This window comes from Glycine soja, chromosome 11, assembly GCF_004193775.1.
Source record: "Glycine soja cultivar W05 chromosome 11, ASM419377v2, whole genome shotgun sequence".
Taxonomy (NCBI): Eukaryota; Viridiplantae; Streptophyta; class Magnoliopsida; order Fabales; family Fabaceae; genus Glycine; species Glycine soja.
The window spans coordinates 10814687-10828528 of NC_041012.1; the positions used below are offsets into that span (position 1 = coordinate 10814687).

General features: G+C 36.1%; 2 protein-coding genes across 4 annotated transcripts; one reads left to right on the forward strand and one right to left on the reverse strand.

The window, feature by feature from the left end:
- The first annotated feature begins 113 nt into the window (after window positions 1-113).
- On the forward strand, window positions 114-5988 carry LOC114377647. Of its 2 annotated transcripts, XM_028336261.1 has the most exons (12): window positions 132-354; window positions 438-606; window positions 694-778; window positions 1504-1700; window positions 3021-3103; window positions 4190-4235; window positions 4359-4415; window positions 4504-4558; window positions 4639-4739; window positions 4852-4915; window positions 5009-5142; window positions 5547-5988. In XM_028336261.1, exons 2-12 carry the CDS (start codon window positions 526-528, stop codon window positions 5718-5720), a joined length of 1077 nt encoding a protein of 358 aa, XP_028192062.1. In that variant the 5' UTR covers window positions 132-354; window positions 438-525; the 3' UTR covers window positions 5721-5988. The 2 variants fall into 2 exon arrangements, with proteins under 2 accessions (XP_028192063.1, XP_028192062.1); XM_028336262.1 differs by lacking the exon at window positions 5547-5988 and adding an exon at window positions 5260-5523 and having other exon boundaries at window positions 114-606.
- A 551-nt stretch (window positions 5989-6539) lies between these two features.
- Window positions 6540-11401, reverse strand: LOC114377648 (THO complex subunit 4A-like). 2 transcript variants are annotated; one of them, XR_003659126.1, is made up of 6 exons: window positions 11045-11401; window positions 10784-10939; window positions 8722-8790; window positions 8457-8638; window positions 7161-7767; window positions 6540-6955 (listed from the first exon to the last, which is right to left on the reverse strand). XR_003659126.1 is itself a non-coding variant. In XM_028336263.1 (5 exons), the coding sequence occupies exons 1-5, from the start codon at window positions 11204-11206 to the stop codon at window positions 7593-7595; spliced, it is 744 nt and encodes a 247-aa protein (XP_028192064.1). In that variant the 5' UTR covers window positions 11207-11401; the 3' UTR covers window positions 7147-7592. The 2 variants fall into 2 exon arrangements, 1 of the variants encoding a protein (XP_028192064.1); XM_028336263.1 differs by lacking the exon at window positions 6540-6955 and having other exon boundaries at window positions 7147-7767.
- Between the last annotated feature and the right edge of the window lie 2441 nt (window positions 11402-13842).

Sequence of the window (13842 nt, forward strand, 5' to 3'; positions counted from 1 at the left end):
TGAGATTTATTTCAATCTAGCGATTTAATTATATTTAAAGGAAAGAAAAGAGAGAGATTGGTCGTGGTGAATCCACGCGGCTCGAGCAGAAACAAAAGCGGTAATGTGGTGTATGGCGGTGCTAATGTCCACGAGTCCCATTCACCATGTCACTAATTCCACGCCACCTCAGATTGTTTCATTATCCGAACCGCACCGCGCCCCCGCATCCACCATTCCTTTTCCAAACACATTTTTGTTTCTGCCGCAAAGTGTTTGCGTGTGACTCTATCCAACGGCCACGCTTCCATCATTTCTTTCAACCCGCTTGTTTTCCACGCTCTTCATTTTCAAAACAAAGATCGAAGAAAAGCGGTTTATTAACACTCCTAAACCAACCTCTCTCCGTTAAATTTAAATCTTAGTTTAATTTGATTTATTTTCCCTTGCGTTGCTAGATAAATGCCGATGCCGCGTCTGGATCGGGATTAGGGCCCTAGGGTTTTTGTTCGCTCCATCCGGTTCTGCTTCGGATTTCGATCGGAAATGTCCGAACCTCATTCACCGCCCCGTACCTCCGCGTATCTCGACGCGCTCTCTCAGGCGATCCACAAGAAACTTCAGCGGGTTCGTTTTTTCTTCCATTTTTTTCTTAGCAACGAGTGGAACGAGCTATTGATTTAGTTCTTGTTGCGTGTGATGAATGCGGTGCAGGCATTGGCTAATTCCTCGCAGAGGCGCAATTTGTTGCAGGAGCTGTTTGCGGACATAGCTTTAGAAGTCGATGAGCGAGCCAAAGGTGAGTGAGTTTGCAATTAAAATCATTGCGTTATTCAATCTGATTATTTTCGCCGTGATGCTACTTTGAGTCTTGTGATTTATTATAGAGTACGGCGATTCACATGGCAACTTGTGCTTTTAGCATGTTATTGGAGTTAAAATGTTTGTGGTCACGATCTATATATATAGAATAAAACTTAGAAACAGTTTAGTATGCGCTTTTGGTAGTTCTTCAGCACGAATTGGAGTTTCATCTCGGTAATTTGCGTAATAATGGTTTGCATTAAAGATCAACATATATTACTGAAGTAAAACTCTAATTCTGATAGAAGTTTAGCATCACAAGCACCGATGGAACTGTATCTAAATCTTGTCTTTATATATACTTCTTTTGGTATGAAGTGAAGTTTTAATCCGAGGTTAAAGTAGCATATATGTGGCTAAGAAAGTAGGATTATTATGTGTTGCTAACATAATTAGCTGCTCTGTTATGTTATGGTGATCTCTGAATGCTGGATATGCTTGATCACGTGTGATCGGGAACTTTATTGAACAAATGAGTGTGATACAGGAGGATGGAATTCACAAGAATCACAACTAAAATGTGGATATTTGAATTGAATCTAATAACGTATCAGGAACTTCTTTTTTTGTTTCCTAGAAGGGGGAGGATGTATGTGTATTATCCTTTATTTGTTAAACAAGAGTTATAAAGTGCATGTTTTCTATTTTTTACAATAACAGATGTAATTGTCAACAAGGAAGAAGATGGCATTTCTCCCGCAGAGGATATTAATGATGGTCCGTTATGCTTCTATGATGTGCTTGCTGATTATTTTGTGCGAGTGTCTGAGAGTGGAAAACCTATCCTTGACTTGATTGTTCAACTTTGGAGCCAATCATTTGCTTCACATATTTTTGCCCTACTGTTTCACAAATGGGTATGTGAGCTTGTGTCTACATTTGTCTTGTTGCTTTCTTGATGACGTTTTTCATGTGTGATTGTATGGTCTTTAGTCACTGGTTTTGAATTTTAACATTCACAATTTAAAAAGAACGATTTACTCAAGTTGCTTTACCAGTTTGGATTCTATTAAAAAGGTAAGTATTTGAAGTGCATAGATATCATTGTTTCTTTCACGATCACCATGCCCTTAATAATTAATGCAAATGGAAGCCAAGTCAGACATTCTTTTAAACTGGTTTCGCAATGATTTTTGGTTCTCATGGTCATCTAAAGTAGAGATTTGTCCATACATGAAGCACAAAGCCTGCTTCTTCTCGAATTGTCAAATACACTTCCCACAATGACGCTGACATTGCTCACCAGGTGTCCAATTGGAAATTATTTTTTATTGGCTTAGACACATGCCAAACATGGTGTGCACGCTCAACCAACACTCCAATATGACTTGACACTTTAAGGATATGTCTCGTATAAAAAAAAAGTGAAAATTATTGTCTTAAAAATTTAAAACATGAAGAATATTAAGAAATTTATCCGTCACACTTCCTTTGGGAACATTGCTTTCTCTATTCACATTGTTCTTCATTATTCATCCCCATTCCTTGTTCCTCCCTTTCTCTTTCCTGTTTGTCTATTCTCTTCTCCTAGACACTTCCTTGTTTTTCGCTCCTTTCTATTCATCTTTTGGTTCCAGAACCGATAATGCTTTCTATGTTGACAGCCCAAGGTTCCAGAACATTGCACATAGTGTTCCAGTTCAAGAACACCTCTGCAGTAGCCCTAGGTTCTTCACTCCTAACATCAACAGTTCCACAACCTCCGAGGTTTTTCCCTTTCTCCAATTTTCATTCCATGTTGTTTGTGGGCTGCTAGCAATTTTCCATAAAAGAAGAAACATCCCAGTCACCCCAAAATCAATGAGAATTTTTTTTACAGAGAGGAACTAAAAAGAACATTTTTGAAATTAAGGGACTAATAAAAGCAAATTTAAATTTCGGGATCAAAACAAAATTGACCCAAATTTGAGGAACAAAAAAACATATTTAAGCTTATTTAATTTCATTTCTGTTATTTCTCTTCTGCTTTTTAATGATTACGGAGGGTTTCCTCTGTTGTAAAGAGTCAATCTCCGTATTTCCTAAGCAAGCCTAGGTTCCTCTAAATTTCTAATGAGTTTGATGAATTACTTGCATATATCTTCCATGGATCGTAATTGTGGTATATAGTTTGTCAGTAAAACATTTTCCATGTAGCTTCCTACTGTGTTTCACAATAACTTCATAACTTTTTGCAGTTATTTGAAGTTCATCTTGATAATCCAGAAGTGCTTCTCCGGTATTCATCTGCTCTGGTTCAAGGTGCCACAAATGTTTTCTGGTATGAATACAGGCTGTTGAAAAGAAAACTTTACTTAATTGTCCATAATTAGCAAAAGCCAAGCTTGGATTTGGATTGACTGGTGTTTACTAGTTACCTGTGAAGCTCAGACACAGTGGTTAAAGGAGGTGTCGGGGTCGGGGTGTCCAACACATTTCCAACACTGACGCGCAGTGGACATGTGGCAAATTTTGTGGTGTCCAATTTTTTTTTAAGCTTGGACACAGCGGCAACACGGCCCAGACACATCTTTTTCTTTATCAAAAATTTAAAATAAAAATCAACCTAAAGATTAAATTATAACAATAATCAAATTTCCTTTTTAAAAGTTAACCTATTGTGGTAAACCTTTCACTTAAAAACTTTCTGCCTTCTGTTTTCTTAGATTTTTTTTTTTTTTTTTTTTTTTTTTTTTTGCCGACCCCACCTAGTGGGATAAGGCGTTGTTGTTGTTGTTGTTTTCTTAGATTTTTTTTGTGAAGAGATGAAGTTCTTGAATTTTGGAATATGATGACTTAGTACCTTTTTTGTGAGGCTTATTTTCATATGAAAATTATAAAGCTTAACAACTTATTGTAAGATCAATATATAAATCTTAATTAGCAATTTAAACTTTTGTCATCTTGATTATATATATATATATATAATGTGTTCCTGTGTCTTATGTTTTTTACTTTAGTTGTTCCAAGTGTTTGTGTCGGAGTTCGTGCTTCATAGCTAGTTACAATTATATTGACTTTCATTACCAATTTACCATGACTGGACAAAATATATGAACTTCCTTTCATGCTCTATTCTTCTTCTCATTGGAAAGAAGAATAGTTGTGGGTTCTCTTCATTATTTTTCTTTTAAAATTATTTTATTAATATTTTTCGCTTTACCTGATTTTTAATATGCCAATTCCATAGCAATCCATTCAGGCCTATCCCCTCCATAAAAAAAGCATAACAGAAAGTAATGGCAAATGTTATTAAGATTGTCTCCATGGGCTAGAACATCTGCTATAGTACAGTGGACATGGTACCATACTCATAAATTCAATCTGGGATGATATTGCAATAATATTTTTTTGATACCATGTACAGGATTGACATTCAAACAAATACAAGGCGATTCCAGTCTCTATTCCGTGTAAGAGTCCTAGAAGGAATCTAATGTTTATTTGCACTGATATGGATAATCTAACTAATGTAGTGATTATTGCTTCCTTCTCCCAATTATTTTCCATATTCGTTGTGTTTCCCTCAAGTTCAGTACCTTTTGGAAGATGTTGGATTAGACCACACTCGATTGAATAAAATTCCTTTCCAGGTCAGATTAACCCTATAAGTTATAGTTTTTGGTATTATGGTTTCTGGTAATGTCATTCTAAAATTATTTACCTTCATGGTATTATCAGGCTCAGCGGGATATGTATCTTTTGCTCTCAAGGTTCATTCTATTTTACAACAAAGGTAGACAGACTATTGGGGGAGTGGACTAAGCCATGAATGATGATGATCTAGCATTTTAAAATATTATATTTTCTTTGCAGCTGACAAAATAGATAGCTTCCTGAAGCAATGTCCCGCTTTCCCAACTGCTTTCTTAATTGGCGGTCCAGCAGATATATTTGTTACCGAACTCACTGATCAGGTACATTTGAATTACCTCTTCATAATTAAGAGCCGTATCCTCTTTTTCTATGAAGAGTTGAAGATGTAAACCCTTAATGTATGGTTTTGAATTTTTTGTTGTCACGTATCAGCTTCAAAAGCTAAAGGTTGAACCAGTGCTGCTTCATTACCTTTCAGAAATTAAGATCCTTCAGGGTATTATATCAACCATACAGGTGCAATATTTGGACAGGGACTATTCGTATCTCATCCTGACTTAGCTATGTCATTCTTTTGTTTATGGCACAGGTATGGAATTGAGAATGACTACTAGTACGAGACTGAAAACTTGTTTGTATAGCTTTACTTCACCTGGTGGTCCAATGTATCCCACTAGAGCCGTTCGTCATGCAGCTTGGGAAGCATTAGATTTACTTTTTCCGGTTAGTGTTTTTTTCTTCTTATTATTATTATTATTTCGTACTTGAGCCACAAACAAGAAAGTGCCCCTCGTTAACTAAAGTATTTCAACTTAAAAGCTTACAAGGATTGTTGAATAGGTAGCAATATATGATTAAAGTATGGTGGAAAATTGCTGAAGCTATCAATAGATCGAGAAAAATGCAGTTCTTTAATAAAGGGATTTAGTGGAATCGGCACACGGATGCTGCTATTTTTTTCTGCTTCTTTTGGTTATTCAACTGATTTCCTAAAGGGCAAATTGTTCACGTTTATGCCACACAATTCGTCTTTTATTTCGAGTCATTCAGAGCGAGCTACATGCATACACAAGCAATGTTCCTCTATTTTATATAAGTGATGATGTTATTGTTATACCATGATACAGGTGGGACGTTATCCTCGGCATCTTATTAGTTTGTTCTTCAGGTTGCTTTATCCGTGGTATTGGCCTTCCTCTTGTTGGAACTTTGTGATTTCTTGCATTCAGGCAGTTTTTTACTCCGTGCTGGGGTTTATATTTTCTACGTGGGATAAGATTGCCAAGCCAAAATCACAATAGATTCTTATATCTGTACAGAACTTGCATCATATCTTCCCAGCCGTCGTGAATTCTTAGCGCCTCGTCCTTTTTATTTTTCCTTTTTTTTTCAATAGTGAATATTTGTGTACAAACAAGCTTGCTTGCTAAGGCTTTGTATATTTTTTGACTATGGCAACAGTAAGTTTATTTAGAAGCACTCGTTTTGTTCGAGTATGAGCTATAGCAGACTGCAACATATTATAAGTTGAGCAAGATGAAAGAAATGAAAATATTAATATTACGAGTACTTTTGTGTACAAACAAAACTTAATTATAATTCCTACAAATAAGGTTTTCTGTTGTCTATTAATCCAAATGTGATGACTGATCGTTTTTTATTTTCTTCTCAAATTTCAAAAATGAGATCAAGGGGAAACGATGTATTAAAAACTGAACTGAACCTATTTGTAGAAACTAACTAAGCATGTAAACCAGTCTTTTTTTATCTCGATATCTTCAATTTTACACTACCATCTAATTTTGTACTTGCCTCTTTATTAGGACAGCAGCAGCACTTACCAGCAGAAGACGTAGATTTATTGAATCATTCATTTGCCACAGAACAGTTTCTAAAAGTTTAAAACACGCAAGGGTCATCACAATCCAAACACTAGTCAGTTATAGGTCAGCTGTCGAACCACCATTCAATCCAGTTATACTTCAACCTACGTTAAACAGAACAAGCTGAGCATATTGTATTACGTGATGGATTAATGCCCAGTTGCCCCAGTGACATAATATTCTTAGGCTCTCGGACTGCTACCCTAAAAAACTCATACTGAAGGAAAAAAACGTTGCTAGATTCAAAGGAAGTTAACAATACCATTTTCTTTCCCACAGCTAGGGAGGCATGTGTATCATGTTTCACCAACGCCTGTTAACTAGAACAGACACTGACTTATAGCAAGCACTTCTATCAGCTGTCCCTCTTGGTTCCAACAAGTAAAAATATGGCATCAAAGAATGGACCAGCTTTAACCCGCAAGGACATTTCTCACAGATTCAGTACAAGGAAAACTGGGTTACAGCGGGTGTAAAATACACGACACAGCACAGACAACTGGACCTGAATGAGCATGACCAGCAAATGTAAAATAAATACTAACTCCTATAGCATCCTTAGCCAGGAGTGCAATCTTCATCTGTAGACGTGTATCTTGACCAGTGCAATCGGCCGCTGAAGTCAAATAGAACAGATGATAGATTCCATCTCACTAGATAATAAGCCAAAATTACCAGAAAGTCAGGAAGATGTTCACACCCAAAACAAGTACCAACATCTCATGATAACAAAACCTTAATAGACTATATCAAACAAGTATAGCACAGGGCAAGGTCATATAATATAATAAAAACAAAAGAGATCACATGACTCTTTTCTGGGGATGAGGGTGTTAAAAGAAGAGGCAGGGAATCTACCTTTATTTGAAGATTCCACTGTGTTGGGTATATGGTTTAACCAAAACAACAAAGCAGCTGTGGGTGAATTCTGTAGCCTCCCACATTTGGCAGCCAAACATTTCTTTGTACATTGATAGATGAAATCATGGTTCCCACTTCCATAATCCACTCGTTAAAACAAATTAATGCCAGTGAAGGCAAGCTTGACTGCATATTACATGCTGACTTCTGTTTCGTAATCCATATTTCATACCCAAGGAAAATCAAAAATAGACAACAGAAGCCCAAACTCCATATGGCAAGTCTAAATGTTTTCACTCAGGAAATCCATTCTCTTTCCCTAAAAAGTAGGCCAGCGTGAAAGATACATAAACACATGGTGTTCCAGCACCAAGTCCCTAATAAACATCATAGATGTAATAGCAAGAAAATAAAATATGGCCAATTCCTTCAGTTCAATTGCATTGCCTCTGCATGATACTTCTCCAAATCCGCATCAAGATCATCAGCAGATACCTTTTCACCGCGACCTGCTCCGCCACGACCTCTTCCCCGTCCCCGATCCCTTCGAACGCCCTGCCCTCTTCCTCCTGGCCTTCTTAATGCCCCACCTCTTCCTTGTCCACTGAGCCAGATCAACAACACACAGTCATCTTTAATGCACAAAAAGACAGCCAACTAAACCATCACAACCAAATAAATATTTCTGATAAAACAATAAACGCCATCTCACGACATAGTTATTGATTCAAATTAAAATGCCAAACAAAAAATCCAAAAGTGAAAATAGAACAAACATCTTGCATAGGAAAAAAGAAATGCAGCCTTCTTGCATCCATAAAGAATCATAGTGATTAAAATTAACACTAGCATAGCAATTCACTCATTCGGGGTCACTTTTACAAAAGTAAAATGAAAGGACATACAGTTATCTCAACAGCGAGCATATGGTAGGGCATCAATCAGTTAAGATACCTCCAATATGTAAAAGGATCAATAAGTAATTGACTCAAAATTCAAAGTATCCAAAAGCTTTCAGCAATTTTAAAGAATGAAAATTGCTAGCAACAGGGACACTAGTAACAGTCATAAACTAATTGCAAACACCATAAAGCAAGACTTGTAAGTTTTCTAGCGAGAGTTAAAATGAATTCAATTTCAAATCATAGAGCAATATATATGCATCCAAAATCACCAGTCAAATCTAGGGGGGGAAAATCTAAACCATAGAATGTAACAAAGGTTCACAACTCCAAAAACCAAATTAAATAAGAACAGATGATCAAAGAACAGAGCCAATAAGCAAGTGCATACCTTCGAGGAACTCCATCAAAATTTCCAATAGCCCCGTTACGAGCAGGAGCCACACCAGGTGTGGAAATGTTGGTTCCCACAATCTCAATCTTCATTGGTTTCCCATCCAACTGAACATTGTTGTATCTCTTTACAGCAGCTACAGCATCAGCTCGTCGTGAAAATACTACTTCTGCTGTACCCTATGAAAAAAAGTTTTTCTGAACTACTGCAGGACAGAACAAATTGACCAGAAAGAACAGATTATGCCAACAGGATAAGATACCTTTGATCTGCCACTCCTGTCATAATGAACCGCATGCCGTTTCAGGTCACCAACTTCAGCAAACAATTCCTGCATAGTAAGAAAATTGGATATCAAACTTTGACCGTAAAACTATAAGTATAACACATTTTTTCTTATTTTGGAATAATATATTATTGCAATTAAACATTTGCTTTCTTTCTCAATAAAACACTGAACCAGGAAAATTAGATTTTGGGGTAGAATATAGGCAGACCAAGGTAGCCAAAGGCACCAAAAGGCACACCTAAGGGACTGTTAGTTAGTATTGCAAGGACAGGGAAGGGAGGACATTTTTTTTTATTTTTAAACTTAAGAGAGTTATATAACTAAATAAAAGATTAGGACTTCAAATTTATATTAATCTATCATTTTGAAAAATTATCAAACAAGAGAATATTTATTAGAAATAAAATATTTTTCCTAATTGAGATGTTTGGAAACAAATGTTTGTTTTGGAAAAATAAACTGAAGCTCTCTAGGAAATTGGCAAATAAGCAATTATTTTTTAAAAAAATAAGTTGAACAAAACAAATGGTAGATATGTGCTTAATTAAATTGTTTACTCGAACACATCAAAGAACATAATTATTGACTTCTTTTCCAAACTGAGTAACAATTGTTGTGTCTTCATGAAGCCCCGAGCAAAGGAAAAGTAATAAGAAGCATAAAGAGCAACCATTTTGAAGATGCAGGCTAAGGTGGGAGAGTGGATTAGGTTTTCCACCATGAGAAAGTTATTGAACACTGTTCGATATATCAGGATTTTTTCTTTTTATTCTTTTAGCTTATTCTCTTTCCAGCCTAATTTCAGAGGCTGCTGGGGTAAAGAGAAAGGTTGTATAGTTGGAGCTGCGGTGCTGCAATTTGCAGCAGTCACTGTGTCATTGATCGTAACAAGAGTGGAAGAGATGCAGCCAGAGGGTGGTCTCCTGTGGTGCTCGGAACGTATGCAAGAGGGAATGTTTGTAGAGGCACTGCAGCAACAATCTGGCCAGAGAGGAGCATAGGGAAAAAGGAAGGAGGAAAGAAGGAAATAGGAAAAAACAACGGGTGGCACCGCTGCCAAAAATCGCTCCCAATGGCGGACGGCAAATCGCTGCAGTGAAAGAGGAGAGTTGATCCTTATATTCTTGCAAATTTTACTGGTCTCCGTTTCATTCTATCTTTTCTTGATTGATTATTCTCCATACGTTGGTCCTGATATTCACTGGTTATGGAAACATGGTTGCTTGCGAGCGGCTTGGAGTGAAGGGGGCACACCTGACCAAATTGTGCCTCACTCAAGCACTTTTATGGTTCTGTTTTTTATTTCATCTCTGTTTGTTACCGTGATGTACAAATGAAAATAATGTTGCTGGTTTGAGATTGTCTATCCTGTGTTGTGCCTGTGTGAAAATAGGGGGAACAAGATGGAGGAAGAAGTAGTTGACGGGGGAGCATCACGGCAGCATGATGATGAGAAGCAGGACAAAAATCGGGAAAGAGAGGGGTAGAACAGGAGAAAGAAAAAAATGGAAAAGGAAAAAATCCTGGTCAATGATTTAAAATTAATACATCTAGCGGTGTTAAATAACTTTCCCGTGGTGGGAGTCCTAATCCCCTCTCCCACCGTAGCCTGCGTCCCAGTTTGAAATTGATACGGGAACAACACTAAACGTGTGTTTGTTTTCATTTGAAAACGCTAATATGGTGAGCTACAAGGAGTAGCTTCTGAAAGACACAGTGAAAATCTGCAGAACCAAACATACACTAAATCACAAAGACATTAGCACAAACATACACTTCACTGTTCACATAACAGTAAACCGTACGCATCCCTCACCTAATTTGTTCAAGTACCTTCTTCCTTTATAAATTTTTTTTTTAAAGGGGCCTCTCCCAAACTTCGCAAACACTAGCAACAAACAACACAGAACAAGGATTCCTTACAAACTCCCAAATATCACGGCCATGTCTCACTAAAATTCAACGCGAAAATTCAAGGTCATGCCAAATAAAAAATATAGGCAAAGTACAAGAAAAACAAAGAGATAATCATTACCTTAATATCGTCACTGGAAACACCATAATCCAAGTTTGAAATGTAAAGCTTAGTCCCAGTTTCTATGGAAGCCGCACGACCACCTTGAGCAGGGTACCCCGCCGCAGCCACTTGCTGATCTGCATATAAATCGTGCTGCCACGTCGCCTCCGGCGCCTAAAACCGATAATTAACCAAATCCAACGCAAAATTAGGGTTTCAAATCGAATACCGAACGCAGCGAAATTAAAAACTAAAATAATCGAAGAAAGTAAAAGGTACCTTAGCGGTGGCATAAGGAGCGGCGCGGTTGGCGGCACGGTTGGGGAACCGGCGAGAAGGTCCGGAACCGGAGGGTCGGATCCGGCCACGGGAACTTCCGGATCCAGATTTTTTGTTGTTCTTGATTATGTCGTCGAGCGACATATCCATAGCTGCAGACATGTTTGCAGATTCAAAATTAGGGTTTCGCGCAACCACGAAAGGATCTGATGAGATTGAAAGGGGAAGCTTAGGGTTTCGTCGAGAGAGTGAGGGATGGGAGAAGGGTGGGTGGAGGTATGATAATTAAATATGCAGTGTTTAGAGTTTGAGGTATTGAGATTGGGTCTTTAGAATTTTTAAACTTTCTCTCCATCTGATCTTGAGGCAGATAAGGTAAAGGTAATATCAAACTAACCAGATAAGGTCATTTTTCCTTATTTACACTATTTCTTTCTAAATAATTATCCATATATATTAGTTTTTAATTTAATTCTTTAACTATATTATCCTTTAAGAAGTCATGTTTTCAGATCCGACTTTTCATTTTTGTTTTTTTAATGTTATTTTATTATATTCAAAAATGTTATAATTAAATTAAATGAAAATAATTAATAGTCTTAAAATAAATAAAAAAAAAGGGATTAAAAAATAGATTCATTAAAAATACACTGGGTATATAATTACCACAACTCAGTTATATTAAATGAAAAAAATTAAAACACTCAGATAACAAAAAATACTATCAATTAGATAAACAAATATAATAGAACATAATAAAACGAAAATAACAGAACGTACTAGTAACAACAATTGAAACACAAAAATGATGAAACTAATCATAGTTTGAAAGATGTTGTGTAGCAAATATGTCTTTTTTCATTTAAAACATTCTAGCGAGTTGTTCATCATGCGCAACATCTACATCAGATATTGCAACATGTTGATCGATTATTGGAGCTGGTTGGGTTGCTAGTTTGCTAAAAATAACTAAAATTTTTATTAAACAAAAATGTTTTCAGTAGTTGAATTATGCTAACATCTTTAACATGTCTTCATCATTTTTTCAATTCTGTTATTTTATATTAAATTAATTTTTCTAAATATTTTGTATGACCTGACTGTCGAAAGAACAATTGTCTGACCACATGTAACTCGTGAATTTCATAAGAGAGAACCCTTAGATGTGCAACTTGCTTGATGATATCTTTGAGTGTTTTGATGTTGCATCCCGAAGGAATTTTAAATCTTATTAGGTTTGTTCCGGTGAAAGAGTAACCTAAAAAATCGTCTTGTTGTGGTATCTTCCACTTGCCGTTGTAATACAACATTGTATCATCATAAGTATGAGTGATGGTGAATCGAAGTAGGTTAAGTATACCATCAAATGTTCTATTGATGGTACATACTAATTCTATAGGACCAGCAAACAGGTATTGTTCATTGCACATTGACATTGTGCAAACATCATCATCAATTTTCAATTGCAGAGAATGAAAAAAAGATTGTTGACATGTATCTATGGATGACTATCGGTAATAGATTTCATACACAAATTGGTCATTGGTTAGCCAAAAGGTGTTGTGCATTCTATTCTTTAGTGTCTCAAAAGAACACTCACTAGGAACTCGCATTGGTATTGGAGTAGGACATTGAAAATAAACATCAATTTGGTTGTGTTTGATTGATCCATCTGAAAAAATGAATGCTCATTTCGAGTTAGCAATGATTTGAGTGTTTGTTTCTTTCAATAATGTCATAATATTGAGATTGAATTTCGTTTGTGAAGGTATGTTGTGTGGAAGTGTGTGGTTATATTAAGGGTATTTGGTATTATTTATAGTTGTTTGAATATTTGCCCCATTAATATGTATTGGATTCTCATAAGGTTAGAATTGTCTTTTTGATAGAGGTTTGTCTCTAATCCAATGTTGATTGAGACATGTCATTATTCCAATTTCACTTTTATCAATATAGTGCATAGTATTATCAATTTTTACTGTGATTTTATCCTGCTACCTAGTGTACTAATGCATTATTATTTTCAGACTTTAAATTTAAATTTTGATTTATCAATTCAATGTTAGTTTTTTCAATGAAACATCTATTATTTTTTTCAAAGACTTGGGTAAATTATAAAGTGTTGTCAATTTTGAATGTTATTTTACTTTGTTACATGGTGCACCAGACATCCAGTATTACTTTCAAACTTTAAATTTAAATTGTGAATTGTCAATTTTCTGTAAATAATAAACTTGATTAATTTGCACAGACTTATTAATTTCAAGTGTTTGCGTTTTAGGGAGTTGTATAAACTGAAACAAATGATTTTTTTCATTGCGTAAAGTAAGTGTTACAAACAACAATGAAACGAAATAGGCAATGCAAACTCATAATGACATAATGTTAAAGCACTGAATATCCACATAACACACCAAGGGAAAATCTCAAAGTAGAAAAAACTAACACGCGGATCATCCCCAGATTACCAATCTCATTTGATTCTTGGTTCGTGGGAATTAGACATGTTACATCCTTTCGGCCCAAAAAAGGAGTCATTATCACTACCATGGTCTTTGACCCAGCAATCTACACTGCACTCGTATTCATCTATTGGGTTTTCAAGATTGGGGTTTGAATCATGTTGGTTGTTTGGTGGGTTATTGTTGTTACAAATTGTGGCAAATAACTCCACAAATGGTAGTGTTGGGTTATTGTAAAAAATGTTGAACATTTGTCCAACATCATGATCATGTCCCAGAATAAAACATGTGTACATATGTGATTGTCCTGGCTCAAATATGGGGCATCGAAAGTGG